The sequence below is a fragment of the Sus scrofa genome, chromosome 6 (assembly GCF_054392235.1).
Source record: "Sus scrofa isolate SSC_HxYL_T2T_F1_AM1 chromosome 6, Sscrofa_HxYL_maternal_Yorkshire_Landrace_v2.0, whole genome shotgun sequence".
Classification (NCBI taxonomy): domain Eukaryota; kingdom Metazoa; phylum Chordata; class Mammalia; order Artiodactyla; family Suidae; genus Sus; species Sus scrofa.
Window position 1 is genome coordinate 86,266,674 of NC_139388.1, and position 13,529 is coordinate 86,280,202.

At 52.6% G+C, this 13,529-nt stretch overlaps 1 protein-coding gene and 1 long non-coding RNA gene across 4 annotated transcripts in view; one reads left to right on the forward strand and one right to left on the reverse strand.

Moving 5' to 3' along the window:
• Positions 1-4,729, forward strand: part of LOC146402604 (uncharacterized) — a 35,163-nt gene extending 30,434 nt beyond the window's left edge. Inside the window, exon 3 of the long non-coding RNA XR_014805126.1 lies at positions 4,661-4,729. This is a non-coding gene — a long non-coding RNA (uncharacterized LOC146402604). The remainder of the gene's footprint in view (positions 1-4,660) is intronic.
• The window catches only part of MYOM3 (myomesin 3), a 54,680-nt gene that overhangs the window by 8,195 nt on the left and 32,956 nt on the right, over positions 1-13,529 (reverse strand). Inside the window, exons 21-30 of one of the 3 annotated variants that reach the window (XM_021095534.2) lie at positions 10,908-11,022; positions 9,523-9,679; positions 8,696-8,805; positions 6,857-6,901; positions 5,982-6,118; positions 3,871-4,015; positions 3,623-3,682; positions 3,140-3,207; positions 2,031-2,141; positions 32-113 (exon numbers count right to left, since the gene is read on the reverse strand). In XM_021095534.2, coding sequence (XP_020951193.2) covers positions 32-113; positions 2,031-2,141; positions 3,140-3,207; positions 3,623-3,682; positions 3,871-4,015; positions 5,982-6,118; positions 6,857-6,901; positions 8,696-8,805; positions 9,523-9,679; positions 10,908-11,022 — 1,030 coding nt within the window. Of the gene's footprint in view, positions 1-25; positions 114-2,030; positions 2,142-3,139; positions 3,208-3,622; positions 3,683-3,870; positions 4,016-4,524; positions 4,827-5,981; positions 6,119-6,856; positions 6,902-8,695; positions 8,806-9,522; positions 9,680-10,907; positions 11,023-13,529 lie in introns of those variants that run through there. The other 2 variants (XM_021095533.2, XR_014805124.1) reach the window with 2 other exon arrangements.

The window sequence follows — 13,529 nt, forward strand, 5'->3', positions numbered from 1 at the left end:
CCGTCTGTAACCTCATGGCTCCTACCTTCACCTGTGAGGTCCAGGATGGTGTCGTCCTCCCCCCGATCGTCAGAAACCTCCGCTCTGTAGACGCCCTTGTCCTCCTTGGACAGCTGGAAAGAAGGACGAGAGAAGGTGTTTCTGGCCTGGGTTCCAGAAGGAGCGATGGGCAGCAGTTCGGGAGGCCTGGGCTCCAGGCCTGTCCCAACTCTGTGTGTGACCTCAAGCAAGAGGCTTCTCTTCCCTGGGCCTCAGTTTACCCACGTGCAATGGGTGATGTGTAAGGCTCCTTTCTCCTCCAGAGCCTTTGATCCCAAGCTCATGGCTTATCTGGGCCTGGGGGCAGGAAGGGGAGTCTGCGGCTGGAAACCGCAGGTGGATTTTCAGGGAGCTGCTTTGAGTAGAGCAGAGTGAGCCCCCCTTGCAGAGCTGCGTTGAGCGGAGCACACCCTCCCCCTGAGCTGCTCTGCTCCCTGTGGCCCCCAGATGGAAGGACCTTTCTGCCCTCTCAGAAGGAAGGTGCTTTTTTCTGCTCAGGACAAGGGGATCCTTCTTAGCACATGCTTGTCAACCCCAAGTAAAGCCTCAATCCACACTCAGCAAAGCTGGGCTGTGCTTTGAGAGCACGGTCAGAGGTCAACGGTGCCCTCTCATGATACAGCATCTCCTTTGGGGCCTGGGGTGGGGGTGATATTCTGCCTCCCTGTCCCCTCAAAACACCCTTCCCACCCTGACCATCTCTACATAGGGTGCTTTGAGCAGGATCCAAGGCAGAGGCATCTCTTAATATGGGGATCGAAGGCTGAAAACCCCAAGAGTCCTGTCCTATGTCCCTTCCCCCCACCCTCAGTGAAGGCTCCAAAGTTCCAGCCAAACCCTGGGGAGGGCGACTGGAGAGATTTCTGGACCGATTCTCTAGCCTTGAAGCTTGGTATTTAAACCCTCTGGGCCTCTGGGGGCACAGCCCTGGCCCTGGCTTAGGCACTATCTGCGGTCGTTGTGGGGATCGAGGGAGAGGACACTTCAAAAGCCAGAAAGTTGTGCACCAATCGCCAGATAATTATGACAAGACTCTGTAGCTATTAAGCACCTACTTGAGGCCAAGCCCTGTGCCAGGAGTTTGCACGGTGATGACAAAGGCCAAATTGGCATCATCTTGGCTGGGATTTGGGACGGGACCCTGAAACCACGATTCCTTCCTCGTCAGCAATCCTGCATTTACCGCAGTCCTTGGCACATAGGGAGGCCACAGAAATCAGTGGTAGGGCGGAAAAACACCGAATGCTTAAGAATAAGGCTTGTATTTATCTCTTAACCAGGTCTCACTCCTCCAAGGGCCATGAGGTGGACGTGGGTTGGAGAAGTGAGCTCCAGGGAGTTTCCATCGTGGCTCAGCAGTTTAAGCACCCATGAGGACATGTGTTTGATCCTTGGCCTTGCTCAGTGGGTTAAAGGATCCGGTGTTGCCGTGAGCTGTGTAGGTCGCAGACTTGGCTTGGATCTGGTGTTGCTGTGGCTGTGGCTTAGGCCGGCAGCTGCAGCTCTGATTCAACCCCTAACCTGGGAACCTCCAGGCCTGCTCTGCTCTAGCCCAGACTGTTTCATAGAGACAGCCTTCCTATCCCACATCTCAGGCTGCAGGGGCAGGAAGGAATATATGAGAGAGCGTCCCTTTTGACTTGCTCGAGTTACAGATGAAAATTGAGGTCAGAGAGGGACAGTGACTAGCCCAAGGCTACACAGTCAGTGGCAGGGCCAGGAGTGAAATCCAAATGAAAGGAAAAATCAGTATTATTGAGCCTGTCTTTAAACTTTTGGCATTGTTTTCTCTATAGTCTTTGTTTGGCATTCATTTTGATTTTTAAAATGATTGCATGAAATGAATTATTTATCTTGATCACTGAGATTTTAGCGCCCCCTAAAGTCTGTGCATGAGTTGAGTGCCTGCTTGCCTTGCCCTCTCCTGACTCCCCGCCCTGTGCTCCGGGCACTGCCTGGAGGCGGAGCCCTGAAGTCAGAGCTACCCTTACCTCTTCAATGCAGACAAGCCCTGCTCCTGTCTGCGGGTCATACTGGCCAGCTGGGAACTCTCTCTTCTGGAAGAACCACTGGAAGCGGGTTTCTTTCTTGGTGTTGGTCACCTAAGGAAGGTGCCGAGTCAAGAGACCCCTTCAGGCTTTGGCTTTTAAGTGAAGACTTAGTTTGTCAGAACTTTTGTTATAAATGTGACCCCCCACATTTCCCCCCCACCCCACTTCTCTCTGTCTCTTCTGATGGCTTCTAGACACTGGACTTTCGCTAATGATGTTTCCTCTGCTTCTCAATCCTTTTCCTATTCCATTTTTCCTGTAAATGCCTATGTCACCTCCTCCAGGAAGCCTTCCTTGCTGTACCCTAGAGTGCCCCTTATCATGAGTAATCAATTTCTTGCACCCCTCCATCACAGCAGGAGGCATGCTGTTCTCCCATGATCTTGCTTTGGACCGTGGGATCCTAGAGGCCTAAGGAGACCACTGTTTCATCTTTGTACGCCCAGTGCTTGCAGAATGTCTAACGCAGAGTAGGTGCTCTGCATTGGTTGAATGGCTACGCTTCATGGGGTGTGCCCTCCCCCTGTACCTAAAAGGCTGCAGGGTGCTGAGAAGGAGCAAATGTTTTGGAGTCAGACACCCTCTGACTCCCCCAGCTCAAGGCTCTCTCTTACTGTGTGGTCTTGAGCTATTCCTCTGCTTATTTTCTCATGGGTAAAGTGGAATCATAACGCCTCTCTCACAGATGACTGTGAGGCAGTTGAGATAAAAGAATGCCCTGAAGCGCTGACCACAGGGTCTGGCAAGACTGACACTCAGAATCCACCCTCAGACCCCTGACCCCCCCAAACCCCTCCCAGAGCAGCTGGCAGATCTAGCTCAAGGCTGACCTAACACCCGCCCACTAACTCACTCTAACTCGGCTCCTTGGGATTTTGTTTTCTGGTTAAATACAAAATTCTTAGGGCTACTTCCTCTGCTGGGGATCAGACTAGCGCAGGGCATGGTGTTTCCAGGAGTGGGGCAAGATGGGCAAGGGGCTTGGGAACAGCCACAGGTCTGGCACCATTGGTCTGGGGGCAGGGCTGGAGGCGGGGGCGGGGATTTGCCTTGCAGGTCAGCAGCACTTGGCAGTCCTCCGTGACCTTCCACTGCAGAGGCTCCTCGAAATACGGACCTGGGAGGGACAAACACACACGACCATCCGTCAGAGCGCCAGGCTCAGCCTGGGCGCCACCTGGTGGCGAGACTGGGGAAGGCAGCTGAAGAGGGGCATCTAGTGACCACTGGCCGCTCGGATTTTGGGATTTCCGTCCCCATCAGGCCGGGGACTGGGGTGAATGAAGTAAGGGAGGCCCTTAGGGTGCAAAATTTAAGGCGGCGCTCATTCTCGGGGTTAAGCAAGTGCTCTTTTGTTCTGGCACGAGGAGGACAACACTGGATCCAATGGTAGTGACCTTCCCTCGCGGGGGCGGGGGCGGGGGCGGGCAGTAGGGTGGAGGGGTTTATTAACCCACTAGCCCAGTGGTTCCCCAGCAATGACTGCTGGCCTGGTGGCCGAGACGTTTGAACTTCACTCTGGCAGTTCTTACCCTGTTTTCTCTTCCAGTCTCTTCTCTTGGCATCCGCCTTCCTCAGAAGTTTGTCAAACTCTGTGAAGAGAGAGGGGAACTGGCGTGATTGGGAGGAACGCGGGTCTGGAGGGTCTAGAGTGGGGGCGTCAGGGTGGACAGAGACCTCAGGGCTGGGAGCTGAGGCCAGGTGCGTGGGGTGCACCGGAGCAGGGGTGGGGCCGGGGGTGGGGGGTAGGAGGCGAGGGTAGGTGCAGGGCAGAGCTGACCGTCATCCACCAGAGCCAGAGTGATCTGGTTCTTGGCTTTTCCATCTTGGAGCTGGGCCGTGTAAGACCCTTTGTCGTCCTCAGTCAAGTTCTGGATGATAACTTCCACCAGGCCCTTCTCTCGGACAAAATTGATTTTGCGGTTCTGGGGAGAACAAACCCAGAGAGTCTTTCCTGCCCTTTTCCAATCCCAGGGAATTTATGGGGCACAAGTCTGGCCGAAGTGGGATTTGGGGGTGATATATGCAGCATTAGAAGCCTTCAGAGACTGGAGAGGGGGGCCCCTGAGTAACCTTCTCCTGTATATAGACTGGGTTGTCCCCACACCTGGCCCCTGAGAACAAACACCCTGGGGCCCCGCAGGCTAAGAGTCTGCGTCCTTGATTTAATTGCCGTTAACCATCAGCCCCCAACCTCCTATTGGTCCGCTGCCAACAGGAAGTTATTTTCCATTTCTTTTGCAATTTGATAGAAAAAAAAATCCCCCTAAAACTTTAAAGGAAAAATGCGAAAAAGCCTGTGTACGTGCTACCCAGAATTAACACTCATTTACATCGGTCACAGTCTAACATTTTTGCAACATTTTCTTTTCTACATTGAAGACCTTACTCCCTCTGGCTTTATTTGTATGTATGATTTGAAGGAACCATCTGGTTTTATTTTATTTTTCTATGGGGCATCTGATAGCCTTAGCGTTGCGTTTTGAGTCCAGGCTTTGCTATACTTCCTACCGAGAGCCAAGGTCATGCTTATTAATCTTTGTTTTTCCCTCTGCTCCTACTGCATGCAGAGATGCTCCAGGCCAGGGATCCAAGCTGTGCCACAGCAGTGACCCAAGCCACGGCAGTGACAACACCAGGTCCTTAATCCTCCAGGCTACCAGAGAACTCCCCTTGTTAATCTTTTTTTTTTGGTCTTTTCTAGGGCCGCACTCACTGCATGTGGAGGTTCCCAGGCTAGGGGTCCAATCAGAGCTGCAGCAGCCGGCTTACCCCAGAGCCACAGCAACGCGGGATCCGAGCCGGGTCTGTGACCTACCCTACAGCTCACGGCAATGCCGGATCCTTAACCCACTGAGCAAGGCCAGGAATTGAACCAAAACCTCACGGTTCCTAGTCGGATTCGTTAACTACTGCCCCAGGAAGGGAACTCCTCCCCATGCTTAATCTTTATGCAGAACTTTCCAATCTTGTTTCTCAATTACTCCTCCTGATCCTGGAGCAACGAGCCCCATTGTACAGATGCAGAAACTGATGCACAGAGAGGTGCAGAGACCTGCCCAAGGGCACACAACCCACGGGGAATGAATAGGAGTCTTCTGACAGCTGGCTCTGAGCTCTTTCTCCTCTGTCAGAACCAGAGCCCCTCTTTATAACACATATTTAATGTTGACCACTTGGCCATCTGGAGGTGAAATTCACAAATAATATCATCCTATGATTGAATCTCTCATGAGACGGAAATAAGCATGTTTGTAAGTAAAAACAGTTGCGTGTGGGCAGCTAACGTGGTTCAACTAATACAACTGAGCTACACACATGATTTTTAAAAAGAAATATAATACCACAGCTATAATAGCAAGAGGAAATAACAATAATTTTTTCAATATGCAGCTGCTCAGACACAATCTCACTCGTGCTGCACTGATTTATAATGAATTGATTTGAATTAAAGAGAAGAAAAGCAAAGCTATTCTGTACAAGAGGAACAGGAAAATGAATGAATGAACACACGTAAATTGGCTAATAGAATAAAGACTCTATTCCGTGTATACTAAAACCGTGAAAATTCTTTGTGTTTGTATCTCAAGGTTAGAGTCCAAATGTGCATGATTATAACCACGAAAGTAGGGTTTTCATCTTAAGAGCGTCTGGCATGAAATTCTTTGTGGGAGTGTCCCTTGCATTGACAAGTGTCTAACTTGCCTGCCACCTGCCCCCCGCCCCTAAAATCCATGTGTCCCCACTCCCACCTCATGACTATGACAGCCTGAGCAGGTGGCCATTTCTAAAATGTCCACTAGGGGGAGGCACTGGCCAGTGGAGACCAGTGTCCGGGAGGCCACCTTCTGCACTGGGGACCTCACCTAGGAACTCTGAGCCCCTAATTACCGGTGAGCTGAAGATTTCCTTGTCGTTGAAGATTAGATGCAGCTCAGCGGCTGGAGACAACTTTTCTACTTCCAGCCAAAGCCGCACCTCTCCTCGCTCAAGGATGTCGACATTCCAGCCCGAGATCAGCTTGATCACTGGGAGGCAGAGGACAGGAAGGGGTGGGCAGGGCACCCTTCTCCTGCCCCCACCCCCAACAGCCCCTCTTAAGCACACCGTGAACAAATGTACACAATGCTTCAGAGTCTGATGGAGACGTGACCAGGTGAGGGGCTGGGGAGCGTTTTCTCTCATTCAGTCACCCCACATTGCATCCGCGTCCAGTGACCTTGACGGGTCACTCCAAGGGCTTTCATTTTTTAAATTCTTTTTAGGGCCACACCTGCGGCATATGGAAGTTCCCGGGCTAGGGGGTGAATCGGAGCTGCAGCTGCCGGCCTACACCACAGCCACAGCAACACAGATCTGAGCTGCCTCTGTGACTTGTGCTGCAGCTTGTGGCAACACCAGATCTTAAATCCACTGAGTGAGGCCAGGGATTGAACCAGCATCCTCATGGACATTTTGTCAGGTTCTTAACCCGCTGAGCCACAGCGGGAACTCCCCCAAGGGAGTTCAAAAACACCAATGTCTGGCTCCAGCCCCAGAGGTTCAGATGACCCAGGATCCAAGTAGAAACCATCCACTCTGCCCTCCCTTTCACCCCATGTGCTCTCTGCTGGCCTCTCTTTTCCTTTCATGGACTGCTGAATCCCTGGGTCTCTGACTCTCCGGCCCCATGACGCCCCCATCCTCTGCATCCACACCCCACCAAGCTAGCTTCAGGCTTTTGACTGACCCAGCCTGGTGGGACTGGGCCTGGTGGGACTGCTTACCAGGGTTTCTGATCTCATGGCTCAACTTCTTCAGCTTGTCCAGCTCTAGGACAGGGAGGAACAAAGAAGAAACCAAAGAGAATGAGACACTGGTGTCAGTGGGCACGTGGGAGCCTTCCTGGCATCCACACTGGGTGAAAGTCCTGAGAGACTCAGCTTGGGGTCACATGGCTACCAAGGGGGTGATGATGACCATGGTGGGCCTTGACTCTGGGGCACCGAGGGGGGAAGGGCAGTGGGTCACCCCAAGATTGCTTATTCTCCTTGTCCTTCAAGGCCTGGTCAAATGCCACCTCCCCCGAGGAGCACCTACTGTGTGCTCAGCTCTGCATGATCTTAGCAGGTCCTGCTGAGGGGCAGGCATTATTGCTGCTTCCTGAGTACAGGGCCCACTGGTTCCCAAGCCCCCTTGTTTATTTATTTATTTGTTTGTTTGTTTATTTATTTGCTTTTTAGGGTCACACCCGTGGCATACGGAGGTTCCCAGGCTAGGGGTCGAATCAGATCTGCAGCTCCTGGCTTACACCACAACCACAGCAACGCCAGATCCAAGCCATGTCTGCAACCTACACCACAGCTCACAGCAATGCCGGATCCCGACCCACTGAGCGAGGCCAGGGATGGAACCCGCATCCTCATGGATCCTAGCTGGATTCATGTCTGCTATGCCACAGCAGGAACTCCTGGAGCACCCTTGTTAACCTGCGGTGACACGCTCTCCTGGTGCTGAGGGTCTGCTCCTCCGCTGAGCACTTCTGTCTCACGTGTTTAGGGCAGGTGGGCAGCGTGCTGTCTCGCTAACTGCTCCTCTGTGTTAGGTTTGTTTCTCCTGCTAAGCTGAGCTCTGGACCTGCATGAGTGTCTAGCACACAGTAGGTGCTCAACGATTTGGTGTTGCATGGATGAATTGGCAGCAGCAGAGCCCGTATCTCACTTGCCATGGTAAGAGCCAGAGTCCTTAGTATGATGTGTTGGAATGCATGGCAAGTAGCCAGCCCCAAACCACAAAACAAACCCCTCATTTCGTGGATGGTCTTTGTTTGCATAGTCATCCACGTGTATCTGCATAACAGCCTTGCTTCAGTGGGGGCGGCAGGGATTATAATCTCTCTTTACAGGTGAGGAACCAGAGGCCTAGAGAGGGGTCCTGACTTGCCCAAGGTCAAACAGGAAGGAAGGAAGTTGCGGAACTGGGACTGGAATCTGGACCTGTCTGGCCTCTGCTTCATAAGGAAATCAAAGGGCCTCATGTGCAACCAGCAAGGAGGACAGTGGGCTGTCCCTCTGTTGCTATGGAGACAGCAGAGGGTGAGTCTTGAAAGTCCTCAGCACTGATTTCACTTTGGCTTAAATCATCAAACATGGATGACTGTTTCGACCAGGCATCCCTTCTCGGGTTTGCCACAGACCCCACTGCTCCCTATTGCCATGCTCATTCCTCAGATCAACTGCCATTGGCGAGTTATCATTACACTACGCTGCTGTTTTTCTTAGGCTACTGAAGGAAATGAAGTAATTCACTGGCACCTTTGCTTTTATCGAAATTAGAAAAAGGAAAGAGAGGGACAAGAAGAGTGAGCTCTGTCTGGCAGTGATGTCTGCCTGCTGAGGCCCCTGATGCAACCCCCTGTGTCAGGACAGTCTCTGGCCCATGGTAGGTGCTCAACAGATCCTTATTCATTGACTGGCTGACAGGATGGGTGGGTAAGGGCCTACTTCCCTGGAAATCTCTGCTTTCCTCATTTTTGCGGCCTCTTGCTGGCCTCAGGAGTGTTTGTGTTTGGGACTCTGGTCTGGGTCTGTCTCTCTGGGGAGGTGACAGTGGAAAAGGGGCATCACCTTCCTGGGTCAGCGTGTGGCTTGCTGAAATTTCTTCATCAGCATCGGTGACCACCACTGAGTAGGTGCCCAAGTCTTCGGGGCCAGGATCTTTCAGGATGATCTTGGATCTGGCAGAGACAGGAGAGCAGTGGCTCAGAGAGGGGCGTTATGCCCTGGAGGCTGGGGAACTGGGGGCCCCTGTCATCTTTGGAAGCCCTGCCCCCCAGCCCCAGCCCCAGCCCCAAGCCAAGCCAGGAAGCGGGGGTGGCTGCCTCCTTACACCTCCTGGGGTCCCCTGCCCAGACACGTCTGGCCTGCCACCTTCAATGGCCCCTGTTAGGGAACTGCCTTCGCACTGGCCACACTGTCTTGCCTCTCTCTCCAGGGCTCAAGTCATCAGCTTTATCTCCCGCTGGCAAGGCCGAGGCCAGAGCTGCAGGGGTGGGGTTGGGGGGAGTGGGGAGCTAAGGAAGAGTGAGACCTGGGGGCACCTGACGTCCTAAGCCCTCTTTTACCGATGGGGAAGCTGAGCTCAGAGACTTGCAAGAGCAAGTCGCGGGCATCCAGGCTAGAATCCACGTCCTGAGCATCTCCTTGGAGGCACCCACATAGAGGCACCCACATTCCTTATAGAAAAGGGATCTCACCATTTCAACCCCTCCAGTGCACCCTCCCTCTCCTGTCCCCAAGGTGACACTCAGCATCCTTCATCAGACACCAAGCAGCCCTCTCAAGCTCATTATCTGGGGGTCCTGCCAGGCAGTCTCACCCATGAACTTCTGGTGACTCATCTGACAACGTCTAGGACCTGTGGACTGGCCGTGCTGCACCTTCTCCTCACTTACTTGTTAACTTCCTCCTCGACCTTGACCCTCTGTGGGTCCGGCGGGCCCTTGTAGTCCTTGGACCACTGAAACTCTGCGGAGTCGGGGGCCTCAGGGGCTTCAAAAGCCATGTAGATAAAGCCTTCATCATCCACCCCAACCTCAATCTCCCGGGCATCTGAGGGTGAGACCAACCGAGGGTGAGACCAACCGAGGGCACCGGATGTTTAGACATAATAAACCGGGTGGGGCCCCTCCCTTGCTCAGACCTTCCAGTGGCTGCTCATTGCACTTGAGAAGATCATAAACCCCAGACTCCTTGTTGTGGCCTCCAGGGCCTTGCATGGTCTGGCTTCTTCTCAGCTCAGATATCACCTCCTCCCTGGCCACTCTGGCTAAAGAAATGCCCACCCCATCCTGGCACTTGCATCGTTTCCTTTATAGCACTTATCACCGCCTTCTTATCAGTTACTTGGTTACTGTCCATTTGTCACCCCCCCCCTCCACCAGCCAGAGAAGGGATCTTGCTTTCTCATCACTGATGTGTCCCCAGTGGAGTGTGGGCGTCATCAAATACCCTCTGAATGAGTGAATAATTTTATAGTGAGAAGAGCTGAGAGATTCCATCATATATTAACTGTGTGTTCCGGTCATTTAACTTCCCTGAGCTACAATAAAATCATCTCTAAAGTGGGGACAGTGGTGAACGGCTCCCTCAGGGGTTTGTTGGGAGGGCCAGGCAGTGTAAGGACCCAGCACAGCATCTGGCATGTGGGTGATAGGAGGGGACCTCGGGAGCTGTGACTGCAAGACAGGCAACCACGTGGGGCCTCTGAAAAGAAGCTGGGTTTTATTTTAAAGATCCACAAAGAGTTGTATGAATTTAGGGACGTGGCATATAAAGAATGCAAGACCGGAGTTCCCGTCGTGGCGCAGTGGTTAACGAATCCGACTAGGAACCATGAGGTTGTGGGTTCGATCCCTGCCCTTGCTCAGTGGGTTAACGATCCGGCGTTGCCGTGAGCTGTGGTGTAGGTTGCAGACGCGGCTCGGATCCCACGTTGCTGTGGCTCTGGCATAGGCTGGCAGCTACAGCTCCGATTAGACCCCTAGCCTGGGAACCTCCATATGCCGCGGGAGCGGCCCAAGAAATGGCAAAAAGACAAAAAAAAAAAAAAAAAAAAAAAAAGAATGCAAGACCTATCAAATAAAAGGAAACGTTCATATGTTCATATCTCAGGATCCCACAGAAATCCATGAGAGTGGGGGATGGGAGAGAGGCAGGCAGGAAGAGCGGGAGGGAGTGTGTGTGTGTGTGTGTGTGTGTGTGTTGGGGGTGGGTGGGAGGAGGGCCCTGTAGGTCCTTTCCTTCTGCTGCAGATCCCTCCCTCCCCTGCCGCCCTTACCGGGTCTGTCCTCCAGAAGTACGGGGTCGGTGGGCATAGACGGCTGCCCTGGACCAGCTGAATTTACAGCCTGGACCTGGAACACGTAAGTCTTCCCCGGCTGCAAGTCAGAAACCTGGGGGGTGGAGGGGAGGGGCCAGGGTGAGACCGAGGATGGCAAGGACCCACCAGTTCCACAGCCACGGCCACGGGCTGCAGGGAACTGCTCATCGTCCACCCCAGCGACGGCCAGGCTGCCGTGGGCTGAGGACAGGCCAGGGGCCCACTGCTCTCCTGAGCTCCACTTTTGGGCCAGCCTCTCCAGTGAGATTACCTCCCATGCCTGCGGGGTCTGGAACGCCACCTGCTCGGGGCTTAACTCATTATCAGCCTTCAGCCGAGAGACCGCTTGCCCCTCTTCCTGGGCCCACACCTCACCTCCAGCCATCACCCCAGAAAGAAGCTTGCGGATCATCTGCCACATCTTTTTCTTGAGCCCTGCACACCTGACTGAAACGGACTCAAGCCCTATGGTCCTTCCCACCCATGTCCTCCGCCTGCCTTTTGTCTGTGGGCAAACTTTACTCAAAGAATAGGTTTAAACAGAGAAGTGAGGGGGTTCTCGTTGTGGCTTAGCGGTAACAAACCCAACTAGTATCCATGGATGTGGGTTTGATCCCTGACCTAGCTCACTGGGTTAAGGATCACACCTTGCCGTGAGCTGTGGTGTGGATCGAAGATGCAGCTTGGACTAGCATTGCTGTGACTCAAGCTGCAGCTCCAATGCAACTCCTAGCCTGGGAACTTCCACGTGCCCCAAGTGTAGCCCTAAAAAGACAAAGCAAACAAATAAACAACAACAAAAAAATCCCAACCTAAAATACAGAGAAGTGAGAACATGCTTTAGCAAACAAAAACCATCAAAAGAGACCAAATAATAATAACAGTTTAGTCTTTAAGCAAAGTCAAGGATCTTTAGCTCCTTCTCAAGGGCTATAGATAATATTCTGAGCCATAACCTATGAGGCATCGTGTAGATAGTGAACCCCCACCAGGTTAACTACACGGAGGCCACAATGTAGCCATGACACAAGCGGCCACAATTCTGAGGACTGGTCTCAAAGAAATGGGAACAAACTGACCCTGGAACCGAAGATGAACTGTACTTAACACAGTCAGAATGACGCTGGTCAGACCACCGCCTGATCAGCTTCAAGATAACCCCCAGAGCTGACTGTGCTGTTCCTGCACGTAGCCCCCTCCCTCTGCCTATGCACCCCTGAAACTCTCTTTTAAAAGCTCTTGCCCATTGATTATCAGTTGGGGGGTGGGTTGGCCTTTGGACAGAAGTCCAGCCTCCCACCCAGGTCCCCGTCTCTGAAATAAAGCCAACCATCCTTTCACCAACCTTGGCTCTTCACTGGCTTTAGAGCAGTGAGCACTCAGACCCCAGTTTTGGTAACATGGTCACCAAGTTCCCATTTAACTTCCCTAAAGTTTCTTGAATGTGGCCTTTCGCTCTGTGTCCCAGCCACAGCTTTGATGGAGCTTTAGTACTCCTCCCCTGGATTAGTCCAACCGCTTCCTAAATGGAATCTCTGCCTCTAGACCCTTCTTTCCCATCTATCTTTCCCTCTGTGACTCTTTCCAAGATGCTAGTCCGATTACCCTTAACCCGTTCAGGGGCCTTGAGGGTAAAGGTCAGATTTCGAGGTTTGGTACCTAAAGTCTTCCTAAGCTGGCCTTAGCCTCCGTCCTCTTCCTTCTCCTTCATTCCCCAATTCCCTCAGGGTCCCCTCACGCATCCTCCCTGCCTTTTCACGCCGGCCTGCCTTTGCCTTTTCTGAGTTCTTGCCTGGAATGCCCTTCCCCCCTTGGTCTAGCATCTCCGACTCACCCTGACCACTCAGTTTGGTCAGATGGGAGGAGTCCAGGAAGGATCTCTTACTTTCCTCCTTGGCGCCTCCAGAAGCCCTCGGACCCTCCTCGATTATAGGGACACAGTGTTGTCGTTGCCTGTTCCCCAAGGCCTGGGACTTTAGCTTTTTATGTCTAGGACCTAGTTCCAGATCTGGCACCAAGCAGGTGTGGAGAAGTGTTGAGTGAATGACTGAGTGAGTGACTGTCAGTCAACCACGCACACGCTGACCCTGGACCAGCCTTCCTGGGGAGCAGAGCAACCATCCATCTCTTGTGGCTCTTGCGGGCCAGCCGTCCAGCACTGGCCACCTCTATTGCCGAGAACCGGGTCCCACGGAGGCAGAAACTGTAGAATCTCAGAGCATTCCACTGGCTGAGGCTTCCCCTCCCCAATTCGGTCTTTATAGCCCTGATGTTATTGTTTAAAGAAGAAAGTTTTTTTTTTTTCTTATTATGAAAGAAATGCATGCTTGTTGGAGGAAATATGAAAGCAATAGAGAAGAATATAAAACGATGGGGTAAGGGCCTCCTGGCAGTCCCACTCCCAAAGATGATCAGAATTGGCAATTTTGCAAAAATCCATGTAGACGTGTAGATGCACATTAACCACATAGAAATGTGACATGCACCTGTTCTGTTTGTTCGTATCTTCGTTCTGCATTGTTTTGGGCCCCTCAAGCCTGCTTTCTTTCCTCTCGGTACTAATGGAGTGAACGTGTGGTC